Below are 23,119 nucleotides of genomic sequence, written 5' to 3'. Positions count from 1 at the left end.
CAAAGGGTAGAGACATTGGAAAAGTGTATTTTCCTGGCATTCAAGGCCCATTTTGAGAACATATCTTTATTTAGTCCTTTGGAGGCAAAGTAGTGGAGAGCCTTGTGGACACAACCTCAGACATAAGCTTGGTTAGCTTGGTGTCAGACCACAGTTCATTCTTGGCTCCCTCCTTGACCAGGCTACATTCCCTAGGCTGGATCCTTGGTTCCTGCCAACTCCCCGGATCCAAGAGTGTCCCACTAGGGTTCTTTGTTCTCCCAGGAATACATAAACAGTACACATCATCCTCATGCCAAACGTGGACTTTAGGGAAGATACCCAGCTTCACACAGGGACTCTCAGAATGATGCCACTGGGGAAGATTTCTGTGAAGAGATGAACATCCTGGAGCTTCCTCACCCATAACTGTGCTATTTACATGATTTTGAACTCTAAAATTTCTCTCTCCAATCCTAACCTTCTGTCATTACTTTTTTTTCCCTCTGCTCCTTTCCACTAAACCCATTTCTCATCCTTGCCGTAACTTGTACAGTTGGCTTGGCTGCCATTTTGTTCCTTTCCCAGTCTTGGCCCCATATTTCACCAGTTCAGCTCTATACCTTCCTTTCCCTTGGCTCTTCTTGTCCCCTTTGTCTATGAGTGCTCATACCATGCTGAATTCCAGCCCTAGGTTACCCCTGCCATCAACCTTTTCCCCCTAAACACTGATGAAGAGCGCTAGAGAAAGCCACTTTACTGGGTAGGTTGTAGCCTCTAAAACGTGGCCTCTCACTACTTCAAGGCAGTTCATTCTTCTTTGATTGACTCTACTTCACTCTACAGAAAGGATGTCTTCAACCTTTTCTCTCCTCAAGCTCCTTATACCATTTCTTCTCCCTTCTCCCTTTCCAGAGGAATTTGCTCTTTTATTGAGAAATTAGAAAATATCATCTGTAGTAAGTTCTCTGTTGTCCCCTACTACATATTTTGGATCTCCACTACATCTTGGGCCGGGAGTCAAGAAGACTCATCCTCCTGAGTTCAAGTCTGGCCTCCCACACTTAACTCTGTGCCTCTGGGCAAGACCCTTAATCTCTGTCTGCCTCTGATGGTTGGGTAATTAGGTGGCACAGTGCATAGAGTGCCAGGCTTGGAGTCAGGAAGACTTGCCTGTTACCAAGTTCCAATCTGGCCTCAAACACTTACTAGCTATGTGACCCTGCACAAGCCACTTAAGTTGTCTTAATTTCCTCATCTGTAAAATGAGCAGGAGAAGGAAATGGCAAACCATTCCAATATCTTGCCAAGAAATCCCCAAAATGGGTTCATGAAGAGTTGGAAACAAATAAAAAATGACTGAACAACAAAACATCTAGTAGGAGCCAAGCATTGTGCTAAGCACCACGTTCATTATGAAATAGAAGTTTTTATCATTAAAGGGCTGCTCATTTCTAATTTTTATTAGTTGTTTTTCAGCCATGTCCCATTCTTTGCGACCCCATTTGGGGTTTTCATTGGGAAGATACTTGAAGTGATTTAGCATTTCCTTCTCCAGCTCATTTTACAGATGAGGAAACTGGGGCAAACAGGGTTGAATGACTTGCCCAGAGTCACATAGGTAGTAAGTCTGAGTCCAGATTTGGACCCAGGTCTTCCTGACTCTAGGACTATCTATCAACTGTGCCAACTAGCTGCCTCTCATTTCTAAGTAGTCCATTTGAAATCAGTTCAGGAAAGACTTTCTAAATACCAACTGTGCTTTTCTCAAGCCATAAATTCTGCCCTTCTACTGTGTAATGCACCGTACAAGCTGTAACAGGTTCTGCTAAAGCTGGAAAGATTTTCCACCTGGGTTGGGCAATGAGCTGAGTGTCCATCAAGTAAGCAACAATCTAGCTAACTTGGAGGACTTCACCACCAGGAGGATGGCCACAAAGTGATCATTTTTTAAAATTTTGTTTTGTTTTGCTCTTTGCCAACAACAACAACACATGAATACTGTCCACTAAAGTATATAAGGGGGTTTAATCTCTATCAAGGAAGGAAGGACCCATACTAATGAAATCAAAGACCCTTTTCCAATCAGTATGGTAGAATATAAAAGAGAACTGACTTTGGATTCAAACTCCACCTCTGACATTACCTATAAGATTTGGGCAAGTCCCTTTACCTCCATCAGCCTCAAATTCTGCATCTACAAAATGGGGGTGGGGGTCGTCTTAAATAGCCCCTGAGGACCCTGGAAACTCTAGATCTATGATCCTTTAAAAGGAAGGAGATTCTACTCTCTTCTTTCAGGAAAGTAGTAAAGTCACTTCTCCTTATGATCTTTGCTTTTTAGGTCTCAAAATCCTTGGCTTCTGCAAAGAAGTTGACACTATCATCTCTGAGTCTGAACTAAAAACTGGAATCCCTTATTCCTGTGCTGTCCCCGGTCTGATCCAGTATTTGCAGAGCCTCACCAGACTAGTGATAGCTGCCATGTTTGCCACAACAGCTGACTCCAGTGAGAAAACAAAGGACAACCCCATCCCTCTTGTTCAGCTGTTACAGTCCAACTTTGCTGAGGTTCGCCTGCTGACATTGGAAACCTTGCTGCATTTGGTGACACCAGAAGACCCAAAACAGAAGACAGGAGAAGAGAGAGACCTATTGTCCTTCCTTCCTGACGTGGGGGAGACACTCTTGAAGATGGCCGTGCAAGAAAAACACCAAGAGTGCTTTAGCAAGGTCCAGTCTTTGGTGACTTTCCACCATGTTCCAGCCTTTCATGTTCATGTTCCTATAGAGCTAGCTCAGTAGGATGTTTGTATGTTAAAAATAGATGTAACTCAGAGGCTCCAACAGGCAAGGGAGAAGAGTACCTTGGACAGCGCTCATATGGCAAGGATGGTGTTGACTTAACTCCTTGTATGGTGCCCAGGATGGCTCTGTGATAACAGAAGCATTTGCTAAAACCTCTGCTGAAAGTAATGAGGAAGATAGCAATGAAGTGTAAATCTGGTTAAAATACTCCTAGATAAATCAAAATTAGATCTAGCATATCTGAAAGATCAACCTGTTCAGTCTAGTATAAGGGATAGTGCTCTAACAACCTGAAGGTCTAGGTTCTAATCCAAGCTCTCCCACTGGTTCACAGTGTAATTTGGGGCAAACCATTGGTTTTCTCCATAACTCAGTTTCCTATCTGTGACTCTAAGATAATATTCTCTAACTTTCAGAAGGAAGGGTAGTGATCTTAAAATGAGACATAAGCACAATATCAGTTTAAAAATATATCAGTGCAAGATATTATTATCTAGGAACTCACAGTCTTCTAGTCATTCCTTTCCACACCAAATAATTGGTTCTTCTTTTGTGCGTTTTACTTCTACTTAATATTTATAGGTTTTGAAAATTCTCCATTGCATGGATATCAACAAGTGGCTTCCTCTCATTGAATGTTGTATCCACCAGACCCCAAAGGATTTCTTGACCTGGACGATGGGTGTTGCAAATGCTTCCAATGAAAGGTCTGGTTGCCTAACTGATGCTGCCTGAAATTTCAGTCTTAGTCTCTCTCATGTCTATCTGCTGTCTTTGTCTATCCATTTTCCTCTGTCTCTGTCTCTCATTCTGTCTCTGTCTCTGTCTCTCAATACCTTTCTAATACCAACTTGGAAAAGGCAGGTAGTACAATGAAGAGAACATTGGGGGTTTGAAGTCAGGAAGACTTGAGTGCAAAATGCCACCTCAGATCCTTACTAGCTAGGTGACCCTAAGCAAGTCACTTAACCCTCTACCTGCCCCAGTTTCCTCATCTGTGAAATGGGGATAATGTAACGTCTGCCTCCCAGAGTTGTTGTGAGGATAAAATGAGATACTATATCTAAAGCAATTTATGAACTCTAAAGTGTTGTGTAAATGCTTGCCATTATTATTATTAAGTAGGAGGAGGATTGTTTTATTTCCTTACTACTGATAATCTAAGAGGCAGGGTGGTATCAGTGAACAGAGATCAGACTGTCCTGTGTTTAAACACTGCCTTTTAACATGTACTGGCTGTGTAACTTCAGACAAGTCCCTTAGCCTTCAGTGCTCAAGACAGTTCTCCAAGGTTATATAAGTTTTAGTCAAAAGGCCAGCTTAGTAGATTAAGCACCTACTACATGCCAATCTGCATTTGGAGAAGTTTCTTTATTGGGAGTTCCCTATGCCAGTGAAATCATTGGTCAAGACCAAAAAAAAATTTAACTAGATTTCTCTATTTATGAAGAATCATTTTATTTTGAATAAAGAATCATGTTTCATTTTATCTTGTTTTCTCCCCAACCTTTTTTTCCCCAGGAACAAAATTCAGTGTGAAGCTCTGAAGCTTGCCTCCAAACTGGTCACCTACCATGTACAGCTACATAAGGAGGTAAGGCTGGCCCCACTTCTTGTTTTTAGTGGCCCCACTATCACTAAAGAGTGGATAGCATTTTTCATCAGGGTCTTTTGGAATTGTCCTGGATCTTTGTACTGATCAGATTAGCTAGATCTTTCACAGATGATCATCATTACAGTTTTATTGTGTGTAGTGTTCTCTTGGTTCTGCTCACTTCACTTCACATCAGTTCATATAAATCTTCCCAAGTTTTTCTGAAACCATCCTGCTTATCATTTCTTGGAGCACAATAGTATTTCATCACCAACACATTCCACAATTTGTTCAGCCATTCCCCAACTGATGGACATCTCCTCTATTTCCAGTTCTTTGCAACTACAAAAAGAACTCCTTTAGACGTTTTTATACAAATAGGACTTTTTCCTTTTAAACTTGCATCTTTCTGACTTCAAGGCCATAATTTAATATTATCATAGCAAAAAGAACTGACAAACTGATTATTTCATATTGGTATTTCAACCCTTTATAGAGACTGAAGGTTTTTTCTAGTTTGGAGGGGGGTGAAAAAAATAAAAGTAAACTTAATTCAGCAACTCCCCTCTTAAAATCCCCTCTTAAAGGTTAAAACAAAAGAGGTCTTTGTTTACAATCTTAACTTCACAGCAGCGATGTTATTACAGTAATCACTGTGTCCTCCTAGAAGACCAAGACAGTTGCTCTCTGAGAATGATGGAATTGGGTTCCTTACTAAAGAATTGACACCTGTTCCAGAATGGATTTTCTTTGAGTTTATTTATTTCTGGCTAGCATCTGGTCCCAAGGACACCCCACCCCCCCCACTATTGGAAATGCTACCAGAGCAGATGTATCAGTCTTAGCCTTAGTTCTACCCATCGTATTCCTGCCAATGTGTTTTGTACTTTCAGGGCTTACCTTTGATAGAAATGGAGCTGCGGCAGTGGGTACAGCTAGTGGCCTATTGCTGTAGAGGTGAGCTGCAGGCAGAGACCAGACTGGCAGCTGCAGAAGTTCTTGTCAGTGTTACACCGTTTTTCCTGACCGATCAACGTTTGATTCTTGGTGAGTACCTTAAGGATTAAGTACCAGGTCCTTAGCAAATTATCTAAAAGCACATGATTTAAAGGTGACCATAAAGGAAAGGAACTTGGGAGGAAAAAGATGCCTCAACTTTATTTGAAATAAATTTGTCCATAATTACTTGAAAATCAGGAAAATATCTGCTGTCTCTATATGAAACTAGACTAAAGTAGGATCATAAGATCATAGATTTAAGAGCTGAAAGAGACTTTAGAGGAATTCTAATCCAACCCTCTCATCTTACAGATGAGGTTAATTGATGTGCACATGGACTCAGTGGCAGGGCTGAGATTTGAATGGTCTTCCAATTAAAATCCAGCATCCTTCCTCCTTCATCTCATTGCCTTCCAAAGCTAATATTTTATAACTGATTAGCACTTTCAAACTCAGTGCTAGATAGAATGTTAGATTCTAGAAGACCTGCTTCTGGCAGAACTTCTACAAGGGATACATTTGGATCAGCAGCCCATCTCTCTGGTAGAAATATCCCCAAGAAGGACTGACTCTCATACATACTCTTTCTTGGATATTGTTGGGTGCACCCTAGAATTAATCTATTTTCTCCTCCCAACCAAGGTAAAAATCTTGAATGAGTGAGGTAAAAGGTCATGATTTTAGAGCAGAGATGTCAGACTGGGCATAAAACTCCCCAGTATCCAGAACTAGATTAAAATATTTTTGGAAGAGGTTAGTAAATAAAAATATAGTACCACAAAAATAATGTTGGATCATGGTATTCTAAAACAATATGTAGCCTTGGAGGATCCCTTTCTATTTGAGTTTCACTCTACTACTTTAGGGGACTGATAATGGGGCAGGCTTCCCTTCTCTCAGAAGAAAAGTGATGAACTACACATAGATATAGAATGAAGCATAAATGTTCTGCCATGGTCATTATGCTGATTTGTCTTGCTTGACTGTCCTTAACCATTACAAGGGAGGCTTCGCTTGGTTAGAAATAGTCATTGAGATGTAATAGGGATGTTAAAATAGAAAGAAACAACATTAAAACAACTAAAAAGACAAAAAATAGATTAATAAAATAGGACTTCCTGTCTGAGAGTTACTGAGAAGAGTGTTATCGAAATGGCTTCTCTTTCCTTAATTCACTCCCTGCCTCCACCCTCATCTGGAGATTAAGAGATGGGGAATCCAAAAATCTATTCATTCACCTCAAATTTACCTTAAGTAGAATCCATTTATTTATTCACTCAATTCAAACCTGCATTAAGTACCTGTTATATACAAGCTATTATTCAAGGACACAAAGATGGACTAAGATAGACATTTCCTGCCACAAAAAAACTCATAATTGATTAGGGGTCTGGTTTAATAGCACAAAAAAGTGTAAGGCAAAATAAAATGGGATGAATCTATAATCTCTACAGTATTCTGGAAATTTCTATCAGTACCATATCATCCACAAATAGGAACCTTTGGAGGATCTCATAGTCTATAAGAAATGGAGGATTTTCCCCTTTTGACTGATTGCCCTATGTGGCCCAACTATCCACCTAAGAAAAACTAAGTGGATGAAAAATGCAGAAGTGTCCAGTCTATGATATGCAATGGGATGGACATCCCATAGAGCTGGTCCATCATTGCATAAATCTTGGACAGAGGCTAGAGATATACAGTAAGTGGACCCAGAATTAAATAGGATTTTATTTGGGAAATTGGATAATCCTTTGACACCTCCATGACTCCCAACCTTCTCCTTGAAACAAAGGCCCGTCTTTTTTATACCAATATTCTTCTGGTAATGTTGTATGTCTGTGAATCATGAAATACTCTACAGTCCAGAGAATTAAAGCAGTAAAGGGTAATGGAGGGGCACTTGGTATGTGCACATAGGCCAGAATTTATTATCAACAAATAATTCCTTGCCAAAAGACACATGAATTAAAGAATGAAAAAGGATTTTTCAGTACTTAAATATATGCAAAATATTGAGCCACTTAGTCACTAGGGATACAAATACAAAAGTGAAACCATTCTTGCCCTCAAAGAACTTAGATATAATAGGGAGAGACACATATAGTGGAATGGTGACCAGGAAAGGATATTTCAGTCCTAAAACATAGCCTTGTGCTTCATTTGGGCTCATATGATGTCAGGAGATCCAAAGAAGGCTTCCCAGAATGTTTAGTGCACCTCCTGTGAAGGATGTGTATACAGGACATGGTCAAAACGAGGATGAGAAGATATGGATGGTTTGTGACCTCCACCATTGCCTGGAGTTCTTATGAATAAAACTAGAAATCTAGTGCTTAGGAAAGAGGTATAAGTCAGTCACTAGGAAAATATCACACATTGATATACAGAAAAACTGATACCTATAAATGATGATAAATTAGCAAAACTCAGTGGAGATGGGAAGGAAGTACAGGACTCTTATATTTCACTCCTCTCCCTGCTGTGGTTCTCCTCTTATTTCTTCATGATTCTTTTTACCCCATTCAACCAAATCAACCCACAGTTATTTATTAAGTACATGTTATGTGCTTCTTTTGAATGGAAGATAAAGTATGACACTGTCCTTGATGAACCCATCAATTTATTAATGTATTAATATATTTATTATCATATATTATTTTATTATATAATAATCATATAAATAACATATGATGATAATGTTATTGTTTATATATTTATTATAATATTGATATTATTAACAATTAAATGTTAGGTTGAGTGCTTCACTCTAGAAATGTCTTTGAAGTTCAGAGACATAGATCATTGTGAATTACCATCATGAGAGGAGGAACCATGCAATGGACTCCTCCAGGATCTGAAAGGATGGATGTGGATGGAGAGAAAGGGTAGTATTTCATATGATCAAAATAGAATGAGAAAGAGCACTGAGTAAAGGATGGAAATGACTTACTCATCAGACAATGAAGAAACCGGTCAGGTATGACCAAAAGAGAGTTTCTTAGAATCCAGGATGAGATGCTCTTAAATATTGTATAGGTGACAACAGGATCAAGAACCCAGTTTCTGTTGGAGGTCCCTGTCTGCTAGAAGTCTGTCTTTCCCAAACTAGAATTCCTAGAACCCCTCCTACCTCAGAAGTCTCTCCTGCATTTCTTGGCCCAAACTCTTTGATGTGCAGAAAAAGAGGAGCCAGAATAAGTACCTGGTTATGGTTTTGTTCCAATAACAGCTCTAAAACCTCATCTCCTTCTGGTGTTCTTAGGGCTTCCAGACACACTCACGCTCTGGAAATGTGTCTTCATCCTTCTGCAGAGTGAGGAACAAACAGTCCGAGATACAGCGGCTGAAGTAGTCCAGGCTGCCCTGTCACAAGAAAACACCTGCCAGACAACAGGTACGGCCCTCTCATCCTTTGGTCTTGGCCTCATTTAAACTTTGGTTGGTTTGCTTTTTTAAGGTAAAAACCTAATCAAGAAGATATTGATTGATTTTCTTGGCAGTTTTCATGTTTCTCTTCTAGCCAGTGATTACCGTCAGCAAACTGTGGTAGCGTGAATAATTGAACTTTAGAGATAATTTCAGAAGGCTAATTTAGCCGTTTTATTTCGGCCTCTCCTATCCATCATATGTGTAAGATCACTGGAAGTTTTTCTTCTTGTTTGAGCCCTGGCTTCCCTGTCTCATGGACTGGAACTCTAATGAGCAAAATGGGAATTAAAAAAAAAAAAAGTAAGAGAAATTAGGAAAGTGGTGATCCTGGGTAATGCACAAATAACTGAAAGTTGGCGCTACTTAGTTTGCTTATGTATAAAAGGGATCTACTAATAGTACCTACCTTAGAAAGTTGTCATATGATAACATGAGATGATATTTTAAAGTGCTCCTTAAAGCTTTACATAAATGCTTTCATCATCGTCATCATCGCCATCATCCTTCTGCCTTGTGGAGGAAAAGGGAAGATGGTTTATTTTTAATTCTCTGGACTTCTCCTTTTTTCTTTCCCAGAGATGTTGGGCCCCTGCCGTGTTGTTGATTCTTGCTTGTCACACAGAAAGGGTGAGATCTCTCTATCAGGTTGTCCTGGGTGGTCCGCAGGGGCTCTCGTGCCCCTGGTGAAGGAGCTGGAAGAGCAGAGAAGTGCCTCCGCCATTAGTGGCTGGAGCAGAATTGACCTGGTCACTAATTCAAAAGAGCTGAACCAGAAGCCTAGGAAGGCAGTCATGGAAGAAGTTTAACTGGAGGCAGCTGGGTGGCTCAGTGGATTGAGAGCCAGGCCCAGAGACGGGAGGTCCTGAGTTCAAATCTGTCTTCAGATACTTCCTAGTTGTGTGATTCTGGGCAAGTCACTTAACCCCCATTGCCTACCCCTTACCACTCTTCTGCTGTCTTGTATTGATTCTAAGATGGAAGGTAAGGGTTTTTAAAACAAAAAAAAAAAAAAAAAAGAAGTTTAATTGATTCGGTGTGGAGTTTCCTCATGGCTAAATGACGGATAAGTTCCAAGACTCCTTACCCAGAACTTTAGGGAATGGTGACCTCTGAGGGGCAAGTGACCTCTGTCCTCAGGCTGGACCAGGAAGTTCCATGACATTCGTATCGATCGGGAAGGGGAATAGGAAGGAATTCTATACACTTTGGTGACAATAGAGCACTTTATTCACTTGCTTGCTAACTGAAATAAGACTTGACAAGAAACAAGATCTGGGCATTGGACAGATCCAGCCAGGGAAGGTACCTACCTGAAAATATTTACCAAATTAGATTGTCGTGGTGTCTGTTTTATCAGTGGAGATTGTTATGATTAAAATTATCACTAGAGACTGATTTTGGGGTAAGAATACAAGTGTGTTGATTATATCAGGTTTATTGGTTAGGCTAGTATCATAACTGATAGCGATATGGCTCTCTTGCTACCAGAGATGACCTGAGGTAGATCAGGCAGCTTAATAAATAGATTTTTAGAAGTTCATTATTAAGTCCCTCCCTTGACCATCCCAAGATATCTTTAATTGGTGGTAGCCAATTAAGAGTTGGTCTACCAACTTATCCACCCCTCCCATACCTACATCATGGGAAACATATACACAGGGAAAAAACCCTTGTCCTCCTCAATAATTAACCAAATTCTATGAAAAAGGAAGACACTGGGATTCTCAAGGACAAAGAAAATGAAAAAAACAAAGGACTAGATGGAATTCTGCCCCAGATCCTGGACACAGGATTATACAGTAATTCTTCCCCATATGGGAATCAATACAGTAGAAGAAAAATAAATTCTCACAAAGGCATTCCTTTGATTTAACCATTCTCTTTTAAAATGAAAGTCCTTTTGGAAAGAGATAACTTTGATTGAACACCCAATATATAATTATATAATGGAGGGAATACATTAAACTCCCTGTGTTTCTCCTGACTCCTTTATTCCAACTAGGCAAGTCATTTTGGAGAAATGTAGGTAGATTTATCTTCCTGAGCTTTAGTTCTCTTCTCCACCATTTCTGTGACTTTTAATTATACTCGTCCATGTCTTCCCTCCAGTGTTTTATGCTTAGATTCTTAGAATCTTCTCTACTTTCACTTCCAGGAATTCATGGTCACTTGTCCTATAAGTAGTTCCATTATCATCTCTTTGCTGTGGCTGCAAGGCATAGAAGTAAGGTGACTTGGGTTGGAAGAATTCAGGGACAGGTGTTCACCTTAAAGAGAAAATGGAATGTACTGTAGTGTTGCCTGTCACCCTAGCACCAGGCGAGGGCCCATCCACACCTGTTTCTTGATACCACTTGCGGGTGTATTTGGGTCTTGGATTCTGTGGGAAAACAGACTGAGGACTAAGAGCGAGAGCCTTTCTCAACTGAGTAACGGAGGCATGGTGATGAGGAGGTGACCCCTGATGGGCCCCTAAGCCTCTAGAGTGCTATTTTTGTGTGTTTGATTTATTTGGAACAGGCTTTGGGTCAGTTGCTTATACACAGCAGTGACAAAATCCAACAGCTGTCACTCCCCTGAATAGTGAGGACTGGAGACTGGCCCAGTAGCTAGCTAGGTCTTGAAATGGCCCCTTCCCTGTTGGTCAGTGGCCTGAGGCTTAGTCTATATAGAGTTCCCTCTATCTCCAGTTTTCACCCAGATGTTAGCTGCTAGGTGCTCTTGAGTGCCAATCCTTAGGACTGAAACTTGAAGGATCCAAACAGAAGAACCCAAAAGGACTGATTATAGGGCCTGATCTGTATCAGATAAGACTTGTATAGTTGCCCATTTAAATTCAGGTGCCAGAATATTTACATAATCACAAAATTTAAGCCTGGAAGAATTATTTAGTCCAATGACTAAATTATTTTACCAATTTACGTATAAGGAATTTAGACCTAGAGGGATGAAGTGATTCATCTCAAGGTCATACTGCTAGTAAATCTCAGAGTTAGAATCTGAATCCACATGTTCTGAGCCTAAATCCAGTGTTCTCTCTACTATATCTGGCCATGGCTAACAGCAACAAAAAAATACTCTCCTATAAGGTCCTTGGGCCAAAAGAACAATTTCCTCCCACCCTGCCCCCAACTATTAGCCCTGCCTACTTCTGTAACTCCACCATTGAATGTAGTATAGAAACCCTTCACCTCATTGCTACTCCGGGAAACCAAACCATCTCAAGCTGAGCAAATTCCATTCTTGTTCAGTTTCCCCCAAATAGCTATGTGCCAAGAAGATAAGATCTTGTCTTTCTATCAGGCAGCAACTACAACAGTCCGTGATTGTTTTTTCATCTGTCAAGGCGAAAAGTGGAGAATATTGTGCCCGTGTTGGGTGCAGAAAGGAGACCACAAGAAGTACCCGTGCCATGGACACTGCCAAGACACAATGGTTTTCTCTTCTTGCCATAACTTAATTCTATGAAAAGCCCAAAACAGATTTCAGTTCTAACGTCTGTCCCATCTTCTAATGAGGCATAAAAGAAGGGACAGGTGCCAACCTTCTCTGATACTGGCTTGAGGATGGAGTGGACATTTCTAGAAGGAGAAACAATGCTACAGATCCAGGAAAGAGATTTTGAGTTTACAAAAGTTTTTGTAATGGAGGTTGAGTATAGATACCTTCCTTCCCCAAGCTTGGAGAGACTAAGATGGCTAGGGAAATCTCAACATCACTTGCTACTTTTATTTAATTTCTATAGAAAGAAATCTACTATTAGGCCACAGACTATATTTTCTTGATGATCTAATCCTCTTAAAACTAGAGACCCATTATTGGTCCTATCACTGGGTCATTCATGCATAGATTCAGAGGAGGAAGGGACCTTAGAGGCCACATAAACTAACTCCTTACTGTTTTTACCTTTAGAGTGACTAATAGGCACCCTGTAATAAGAGGATTCATGCCAGCTACAGTGAGAAGAAGGAAAGAAAAATTCACAGAATAGCATTTCTGGGCCTTGAAATACCACTAATTGTGTGACTAAATAAATCTTTTCACCTCTCTTGTCCTCAGTTTCTTCATCTACAAAATGAGTGGGCTGAAATAATCAGGAATTTTTTATCTTTATTATGTCATAGACCCCTTAGGGAGTGTGGTGATGCCTTTGGAGACCTCAGAATAATATTTTTAAACACATAAAATAAAATACATAGCATTGCAAAGGAAGCCAACTGAAGTAGTTATCAACTGAAAAATAAAACCCAAGTTCATGGACCCCAGGTGAAGAACTCATAGATAAGATGATAACTAAGGTTCTAGATCCAGACCATCATTAGAAAGAGAAGGGAGGAACCACAGAAGATAAGAACTTTTGATAAAGTACTTTTAGAGTTGGGGAGGACAGAAGAAGAGCTGGAGGCAAAGGAAAGAACCAAAAGTAGGTACATGGGTATGGAGATCTGCATCAGTGACAACATGGCAGATCCTTGCTCTACAGGAAGGGAAGCTATTCTTTCTCTTTTGGTTATCTTTATTGCTAGAGCTCAGGTCTGATTGTGTCATCTCCCCCATTTGGTAAACAAAGATGGTTCTCTATCACCTCCAAAATCAGATGTAAATTCCTCTGGCAATCAGAGGACCCTCAGCCTTCCCAGTTTTCTTATCCCAACTTCTCCTTATCATCCCCTTCTCCATCACGTACTTGGCGATCTAGTAACACTGGCCTCCTCTCGACACTCTTTCTCACACAGGAAATTCCCACCTCTGGCCGTTTTCCCTGGGTGTCCCACATGCCTGGAATTCTCTCCCTCCCCATCTCTGCCTCCCAGCCTCCTTCCCTGGTTTCCTTCAAGTCCTAGTTAAAATCCCTCCTTCTATAAGAAGCCTTTCCTGATCTCCTTGAATGCTAGAGGGCTCCCTCTGTTGTTGGTTATCTCCATATACTTATATGTCTAGTTTGTGTATCACAGTTTACGTGTTGTCTTTTCCATTAGACTGTGACCTCCTTGAGAGCAGGGACTGACATACCTCTCTATCCTCAGCCTGACACGCAGTTGTTGTTCAGTCATTTTCCAATCATGTCTCACTCTTCCTGACCCCTTTTGGGGTTCTCTTGGCAAGGATACTGGAGTAGTTTGCCATTTCCTTTTCCAGCTCACTTTATGAATGGGGAAACTGAGGCAGAGTGAAGTGACTTGCCCAGGGTCACAGAGGCAGTAAATGTCTGAGGCCAGATTTGAACTCAGATCTACCTGATTCCAAGCCCAAGGCTATATCCACTGAGTCATCTAGCTACCCTGGCACATAGTAGGTATTTATCAAACATTTGTTGATTGACCAACTGACTAACTGATTTGTGTTTGACTAAACATCAGGCCTCCCAGTGGAACTCAAAAGAGACAACATAAACCTCTAGCAGGCAAGATGAGTCTTATACAGATGGTTGGGTTTTGAGTTTAGCCCACCCAGAAGACTCTTGAGACTACAGCATGATTGTTATGGATAAATATTTACTAAGTGCTTTTATGGATCAGCCTCTAGGGATTCAGAGGCAAAAATAAAATTGTCTTATCTGTGAAAACTTGGCCACTCTCAGCAATGCACTATCTGGGACAATTCTGAAAGGCTTATGATGGGGAGCTTATGACAGCTCTCCACCTCCAGAGAAAGAACTGTTGGAGTCCTCCTTCATATCAGTGTATTTATGGTTTTATTTGGGGGTTTGGGTTCTGTATGAGTGTACTCTTACAACAATGACCAAAATGGAAGTGTGTTTTGTATGACAATAAAAATGAAAAATAGAAAATAAAATAAAATTATCCTTGTCCTCAAGAAGTTCACATTCTGCTAGCAGAGGGCAATATGTGCCTGGGTGAGTGTATTGAGAATTATAAAAATTTTTAGTCTTTAAAAAGTTTATGGCTATACTAAGACTTTTGGGACCTGCCCTGTGCAAAATCCATATGAAATAATTTGGGGAGAGAGGGATGCCAGGTGCTGGGAGGGACCAGGAAAGGCTGCAGGTAGGAGGCAGTGCTTAAAATGAGTCTTGAAAGAAACCAGAGATTCTAAGAGGCAGAGATGAGGAGGGGAGCACACTGAAGGCATGGAGGTCACCCTGTGCACATGCACAAAATTGAGTCATTGAGGGTTGTATGTGTGCGAGAGAAACTCAATGGAAACCAGTTTGGCTGGACCATAGAGTAAAGGAAAGGCAGGAATGCATCCCAAACTGGAAAGGTAAGTTGGGGAAGTGGGGGATAAATATTGCATTATTAAGGAAAAAAACCCCACAGAGAGGTGTACAGAAGCAGAGGTATCATTACTATCATATGCTGCCAAGATGTCAGGAAGGATAAAGACTGAGAAAAGCCCATCAGATTCCACAATAAAAAGATCAGTGGTGACACTGGAAAGAGCAGCCTCAGTTGAATGTGGTGTTGGAAAGCCTGTTTGAAAAATGAGAAATACGTTTGAGAAATAAATGAGAGGAGTCCAGAAAGTGAAAGCAATAAGCACAGACAGCTTTTTCTAGGAGTTTAACTGAAGAAGGAAGGAGAGATATAGTACAATAGCTTGAGGATTGATGCTCTTTCTTTTTTAGGATGAGAGAGATTTGTCAGTGTTTGGAGGTAGTAATAAAGGAATCAATAGATGAGGGGAAATTGAAGATTAGAGAGGAGAGCTGATTGTGGGGCCAGTCAGCTGGAGAAGAGAGGAGATGATGAGGTCCAGAGTACATAGAGAGAAGCCAGTCTTGGTGAGAAGGTCCAACTCTTTAAATGTAAATGAGAAAAGAATGGCAGATGATGTCAAGGGCTTTTGAGATGTAGAGAAAAACAGAAGAGGCCAATTGCTTTGATTTTTCTCAGTAAGATGTAAGATAAGGTACTCAACTGACATGTTGAGAGAGGTGTAGAAAGCTTGAGAAGAGGTTTAGAAAAGCCTCTTAGAGCAGTAGGAAGAATAAAAGGAAATTATTTTGATGAGGACCCAATTTATTGCAGAATTTGGGAATTCAGATAGACCTCAGCAACTGTCTAGTCCAACTCTCAAATGGAAAAGAATCGTCCTTATAATAGTATAACCTACAAGAAGCAGTCCAACTTCTATAAGGAGATGTCCAAGGAAGTGAAACATTTCTTGAGACAGTCCATCCCATTTTGGGATACCTCTCTTTGTTAGGAAGTTTTTCCCCTGCTTCTTTGTAATTCATAATCTTTGCCTCTGCTTTTGCCCCCGACCCAAATGGAGCTAGTCTAATCCCTCTTCTGCATGTTAGCCCTTCAAATCCTTCGGCAGCGATCATATGCCCTTGGAGTCTTCTCTTCTTCGAGTAAATCATACCAAAATCTTCCATGGATCCTCACATGACAATGATTCAAGGCCCCTTCACTGTTCTAGCTGCCCTCTTTGGACATTCTCCAGCTTATCAATGTCCACTCTAAACCATGATGCCCACAACTGATCCTCCATTGGTAATTAATTCAGACTAAGATTGTGTGGCATTCTTGGTTGCCACAGTATTCTGCTGACTCGTATTGGGCTTGCAGGACACTAAGACCCCAGATCCATGGCATTGTCCTTATCCACACTAGTTCAATAATCTTATATCCCCACCACTTAGTTCAGTGCTTAACACATAGTAGGTGTTTAATAAATGTTTATTGACTGCCAAAAAAAAAAAAAAAAGAAATGACTTTGGAGACCTCCAAATGATGCTTGATTCATTTTCAGTCATTTTTCAGTTGTGCCCAATTCTTCATGACCTTGTTTGGGGTTTTCTTGGCAAAGATACTGGAGTGGTTTGCCATGTCCTTCTCCAGCTCATTTTACAGCAGAGGAACTGAAGCAAACAATTAAGTGAGTTGCCCAAGGTCACCCAACTAGTGAGTATCTGAGGCCAGATTTGAACACAGGAAGATGAATTTTCCTGCCTCTAGGCCCAGCATATTACCTAACTGACCCCCATCAAGCTGTTCTTGATGCTACTTCTTTCTAAAAATCATTTCCCCTTTTTATATGTTCCCAAACATCTCTTAATTAAACTATTCTAGAATTTTTCCAGGAACCCAAGCTAAGTGTCTGACCTATAATCTGTAGGTTCTGTTTGCTTTCTTTTTTTGAAAATTGAGACAGTTGTCTTTTTCCAGCCTTTCCCATTTTCCATGATTTTTTAAAGTATCACTGGCAGTGGCTCAGCTTTTCTACCTGCCAATTCTTTCAGGACAGGGACATAGTTCATCTGGACCAGGAGACTTGAATTCATGAAGGGTAATTGGGTGCTCTCCAACTAAACTCTCTATCAGTTATATTTATTATATCATTTTCCATGGAAAAATCTTTTTTGCTTTTTAAGAAAAAAAGAAATAAAATGACAATTGAGCAGCTCCTCCCTTCTATTGTTAGTTGTCATTATCCCATCTGCCTCAAGCATCAATCTGATCCTTCTTTTCTTCCTAATTCATTTCTTTAAAAAACAAAACAAAAAAAAATCACCACCATTCTCTTTGTTGTCCTTAACTTCCCTTGTGAAACTTGGTTTGCTTTCTGGACCCTTTTTATAGGAGTAGAATGTGCTTCTTATCTTCTATCACCTTGTTTTGCTCCTCTATGGTTAGAAATTCTTGTACCTTGGATTCCATCTCCCAGAATTCTTTTTCATCTCCCAGAATCCTTTTCCCTTCCCCCATGTTTGCTTCTTTACTTATTGTTTATAAGTTCTGTGACTCTATCCCTCTCTCTCTCTCTCTCTCTCTGTCTTTCTCTCTCCCCCTCGACTGAGGCTTGACTAGCTAGCCTTTTTTACTTTAGTTATTATTAATAAACTTTATAAAATATAATACTAAGTTATTGTATATTAATTTTAATCTTAACACTCCAGTCTTCTCCACATTTCTTTTTAAAATCTTAGTTGATTGTTGAATCCCCTGTGCATCTACATTGATCTCTTCAGACAAATCCTATTTAATCCTATTTTCTCTCCTCATTAGAACTGCCTCTCTTTGCATCTTGAGAATTTTGTTCTTCAGGTCCTCCCATCCAATTAGACTGACTTCCCCTGAATTATTTCTCTCCCTAATACCTCACTAATATTTCCTCTGAACTATTTAAAATCTGCTTCCACCAAACCTAGAGTGCATGTCAGAGCAGGCCCAGGCTTAAGGATAGAGTGGTCATTTACCCCCAAAGTTCCCATCATTTTTATTCCTGTAGCAAGTTCCTCTGAGTTTAGTGATTGATTGATTCTTCCACCTTTTGAAGGATACCGTGAATACTAAGGCATTCCTGGAGAATTACTGGGGATGGACAGTGTATTACCAAGGGAGAGGTGGGAGAATTTGGGAGAGATGGTGGGACCCAGGAGTATCACAACTTTGGTCTGTTCTTTGCTTCCCTGGGTTTCCTCAGCCAACATTTTTTCCTCAGTCATAACAACAACAACAAAATAGCTCTGACTGACCCTGAGATGTGATTGAATGTGCAGGGGATGGAAGAAGGGTCAAAGTATTTCTGACTTTTTTTTTCTGACTCCCTACATACCTCTCACCAGGCTCACTCCTAAAGCTACTGTTAAAATCCTCTTTCCTATCTGTTCCTTTTCAGCCACTTTCCCAACCTAATTTATGGAGCCTTCTCCAAAGCCCCCTTCTTTCCTCTGCTCTGTCTTTGACATTTGGGGGGGGGGGGGAAGATCTTTCTCCCAGTACAAATAGATCTCTATAATTTGGGACAGTGAAGAAAACAGGGTTACTGATAGGATTAAATGAAGCCCCAGAAGCTCAGGTGTCATCCAGTTTCTGCTGTTAAGGACAAGGAAGGCAAATGCCTTAATGTGTCTATTGCCCTTACTTAGGGTTCTTGCATCAGGGCCAAGGCATCTTCCAGATTATTCATGTTCAGTTCCTTGTGGATTTGACCAAACACCCTTTGGTGTTGGAGTAAGTAAGTCCCCTCACCTCCTCCCAAAGCTTTATCTAGCTCGCTGCCATGCCTCTTGGGTAACTCTCCCTTTTCTGAACTTTTGTAGCCCTTACAAGCTTTACTACCAAGCTCAGCATTTCTGTGCCTTGTTTTTCCTCCTTTTCTCTTGAGTTAGTCCTGACTCCCTAACTCACCTATACATTCCTTGAGAACAAGGACCGGGTCTCCTTGTATCTTACCCACAGGACCGGACACCCTATGGGCCCAGTCCAATGTGCCGGTGCAAAAATCTCCAAATTACCCATTTCTGGGCCAGTTTTTAGATTTTGTTTTTTCCAGGAAAATTCAAAAGATATAAACCTGCCATTGGAAACAGACAGACAGAAAAATAGAAAAATAATACATGTATGTGTCTTGTAAAACACTGGTGGCACCATCCCAAAGTGCAGATTTTCTGTTATTTCCTCTGCAGCCTTCCCAGACTGATCAAGCCTCGTCTTGTCTTATGGAGAGAGGATTTTGACAGCCTTGTGTGGTTCCTCCTGCTCCGAGCTCTCTCCCTCTTTTCACAAGTATTTACAAATCAAGCCTCGGCTGCTGGTTCTTTATGCCCTCAGCCAGGGCACTGGCCCAGGAATGGAAGGGGCTCTGAGGTCCCTTCCCCAAGGACCCTTCTTCATTCACAGACGAGGGCAGCACCCATGGGTGGGGGGGGGAAGGGGGAGTGCTTTGCTCAGTGTAACGGTCATCAGATGTTCCCGAAGGTGGTGAGGGCTTAGCAAGGGAGGAGGAGGAACAGGATGTAGAAATATGACACTGGCTGAGATTAGAGAAGAGAGCAGCAGAGAAACAGCAAAGCGGAATTGAGGAAGAGAAGGAGGAGGCTGACTAATAGAACCAGATTTGGGTTGCTAAGAGCAGGGCAAGAAAAAAAGGAGGAAGCCGGTACCTTCTCAGTTCCCCTAAAAACACACTCTCCTGACTCCCCAAATGGACGGATATGTCCCAGCCTGAGGGGACCACACAAGTGAGTCTCAGGCTCTCCCATCCTTGAAAGCAAGGGAGGGAATGGACAGAGAGATAATCAGTCCTGGGTCACTGTGACATTACACAACATCCCCGTAGCAAGATGTCCAAGTCAACAAGGTACCCAGAGCCTGAAGTGGGGCGTGGGGCAGGAGGTTTGAGAGAGGGGGAACCTCCCACTTAGCTGCTGAGATTCTGATCATCATGGTCTCCCTCTTCCTGCTCCCTGCCTTTTGGCAGGGCTTTATCTAACCCGTTATGAACAGATCCTATTGGTGGAAATGTGGAGGAACCTTCCAGAGTTCTTTCTTGCAGACCATCGATTGTAGTCTGTGAGCAGTTGGTCTCCATTTCTTTTGTTACTCTCTGCATCTCCCTTCATGTATTTATGTCATTGTCTCTATTTTCTGACCTCTTTATTTTCCCTGGATACTATAAGGATGATGTTAGAAATTAAGTCTTGTGATATTAGTTTAGAGATAAGAAGTAGAGAAGCTGGCTTGAGAAAGAATCGGAGTTTAAAAAAGAGTTTTAAAAAAAACCAATTCATTTACATTTATTTTTACAATACTCATTATCCCCTTCCTCAGCCAAATGGTCCATATAATTGTCTTGTTAGGGCTTGACCATTATTAGGTAGGATGAAAAGAAGAGCTCAGAATCTGCATTTTTGTATTGGGATCCTGTTCACTTTTTTTTTTTTTTTTTATAAACCCTTGTACTTCGGTGTATTGTCTCATAGGTGGAAGAGTGGTAAGGGTGGGCAATGGGGGTCAAGTGACTTGCCCAGGGTCACACAGCTGGGAAGTGGCTGAGGCCGGGTTTGAACCTAGGACCTCCTATCTCTAGGCCTGACTCTCACTCCACTGAGCTACCCAGCTGCCCCCCCTGTTCACTTTTAAAATCAGACCAAGGGCACTGAAATATTAAAATGCACTTGGTACACTGAGACCTCTAGATCATTCTTATTTATATTTGTACCCAGGTAGTTGTTGCTCATCTTCTTTTATTATGGTTTGCTTCCCACACTATAAATGTAACAATTCCCATTTATTTTTCCTATGTTCATTTTGCCCCAAATGTACAAACCAGAACTTCTATGTTAAATCTGTTTGGGGATTTATTCAGTTTATTTATTTCAACCAGTCTGGGTTATGGGGAATAGCTTCCTGTCACTAGTTTAGACCAGAAGGAATACCTGTATATTTTTTTGGGTCACCACTGTGGCAGGACAGAATCTGTGGGATGCTTGTGCTCCCTTAGCCAACACTGAATCCATACTATTAGCAATGGCCTTCCAAGTCTACCATATTATAAGAAATATCCAAAATGTTGGCGATTCAGTCTGGAAGACCAAAAAGAGATATACTACAGAACACAGCAAGGTTAATCTATGGAAGGCTGCCTTGTATATGGGTAACTTCTAACAAAGGTAGAATTTGGTGATTGGATAGCCAAGATGGGCCCAACACCATGGCCATCTGCCTCCCTCCCCTTACGTCGTCCACCTAAACTAATTTATCCCTCAGAATCGCATAATCTCAAAGTTGGGAGAGACCTCAGAGGCCATCTAGTTCAACCAATATTTGAATAGGCAACTAAAGTGTCCCCAATAAGTGGAAACCGAACCCTCCCTTGGAGATTTCTGGTGAGACAGAACCTACTACTTCCTATGACAGCCCATTGCACTCTTGGCTAACTAATTATTAGGAAGTTTTTCCTTTCATCAAGCCTAAATCTCCCTCTTTCCACTTCTTTTCCTCTGTAACCAAGAAGAACCAATGGGATCTCTCATTCACATGGCAGCCCTTCAATACTTATAGGTCTTCCCAGTTCAGCTTAACAAATATTCATTAAGGACCAGCTACATGGAAAGCACCAAGGCTGAAGCTACCAAAACCAAAATCTCTCAAACAGATTATATTCTGAGTCTTCTTTTCTTAAGACTAAACATCCCCAGACCCATTGACCAATCCTCATAGGAGCCATTTTCTCATTCCTTCCTATCTTGGTCTCTTACCCCAATCCAAATCTCAGAAATGGAAATTTTCCAAAGCGAGAAATGATGTTTATTCTTGATGAAAATGTATCTCAAATGGGTACAGCCAAGCCCTCTAAAAGCAGATCAGCCAAGGCTGGGGTTTTAGGTTACCATTTATACTGCCACTGCCCCCTAAGGACCATGGAGCCTTTCCATCTAATTTTTAGCATAAATCTCTTCTTTGCATTGTGCCCTCCCTATTACAGTGTGAACTCCTTGAAGTCAAGAACTGTACTGCTTTTCTATTTGTATCTGAAGTGCTTTGCACATAGGAAGGGCATAATCAGTGTTTATTCCTTCATTCATTCCATGCCAGGTCTAGAACAAATGGACATATTCTATTATAGCTTTTCCCTCTTGTTCTTAAGGCAACTCAGTTCTAAGGACAGTGTCAGGAGGCTTCTCAAGATTTCCTTGAGATACTCTACCATATTGTCCAGGGAGGAGTCCTAGGGTGTCCCAGTGGATGGCCCAACTTGTTGGGTGGGACATCAACAAAAGCCACCTTGGATCAGTCTATGGAGGACCCATGAAGATGGATTGCACTGGTCCAGGAATTCCCAAGAGATCCTCCAGCCCACTTGCAAAAAGAGCCAAGGGGGAGATGGTGGCCACCAAGCCTTGCCTCAGGCAAGACTATGGTGGGGCTTCCTAAGTGCCTTGTAGGGTGGCCAGGTTCCTATTGGTCTGAGGGAGCAGATATTGTAGCTATGCAGTCTCTGGCACCCCCTATTGGAGAGATTGCTGTTGGACAGTCCTGCCATTGAAGCTCCAAGCTTTGCAACTTGGAAGTTAAGGCAATAATATTAGACTCTCCCTGAAATGGGAGTGGCAGGACCTAGTAAGTAGACTATATAAGGGGATGGAGAAGAGAGGTACTCAGAGAAGTTATCAAATAGGGAGAGGAAAAGTCTATAGAAATAATAATAATAATAACTAACATTTATAGAACACTTACTGTGCGCCAGGCACTGAGCTAAGTGATTTTTACAAACATTATTTCATTTGGTCCTCTCAACACCCCTGGGAGATAGGTGTTCTTGTTATCCCCATTTTATAGATGTTGATACCGAGGCAAACAGAGGCAAAGTGAGTTGCCTAGGGATACACAGCTAGCAAATTATCTGAGATCAGATTTAAATTTAAGTCTTTCTGATTCCAAAGCTTCATGCTCTATCTACTTACTGCCCTATCTACAGGATGGTGTAATTTAAAGCTTAAAAGGACCTTAGAGAAATTAGGCTAGCCCCCCAAATTCCACAAATAAGGACACCAAGGCCCAGAAAGGTAGACAGGTAGGAAGATCACACATGTAATAAACTAGCCATAGA

General features: G+C 41.1%; 1 protein-coding gene across 1 annotated transcript in view; it reads left to right on the top strand.

The window, feature by feature from the left end:
* THADA (THADA armadillo repeat containing) overlaps positions 1-23,119 on the top strand; it is a 424,131-nt gene that overhangs the window by 349,390 nt on the left and 51,622 nt on the right. The window contains exons 32-36 of the mRNA XM_044659462.1: positions 2,324-2,712; positions 3,370-3,494; positions 4,309-4,381; positions 5,275-5,428; positions 8,646-8,777. Of these exons, the coding sequence (XP_044515397.1) occupies positions 2,324-2,712; positions 3,370-3,494; positions 4,309-4,381; positions 5,275-5,428; positions 8,646-8,777 (873 nt within the window). The remainder of the gene's footprint in view (positions 1-2,323; positions 2,713-3,369; positions 3,495-4,308; positions 4,382-5,274; positions 5,429-8,645; positions 8,778-23,119) is intronic.

Source organism: Gracilinanus agilis, chromosome 2 (assembly GCF_016433145.1).
Source record: "Gracilinanus agilis isolate LMUSP501 chromosome 2, AgileGrace, whole genome shotgun sequence".
Classification (NCBI taxonomy): domain Eukaryota; kingdom Metazoa; phylum Chordata; class Mammalia; order Didelphimorphia; family Didelphidae; genus Gracilinanus; species Gracilinanus agilis.
The sequence above is the reverse complement of the archived record's forward strand: the minus strand, read 5'-3'. Positions and strand labels throughout refer to the sequence as shown.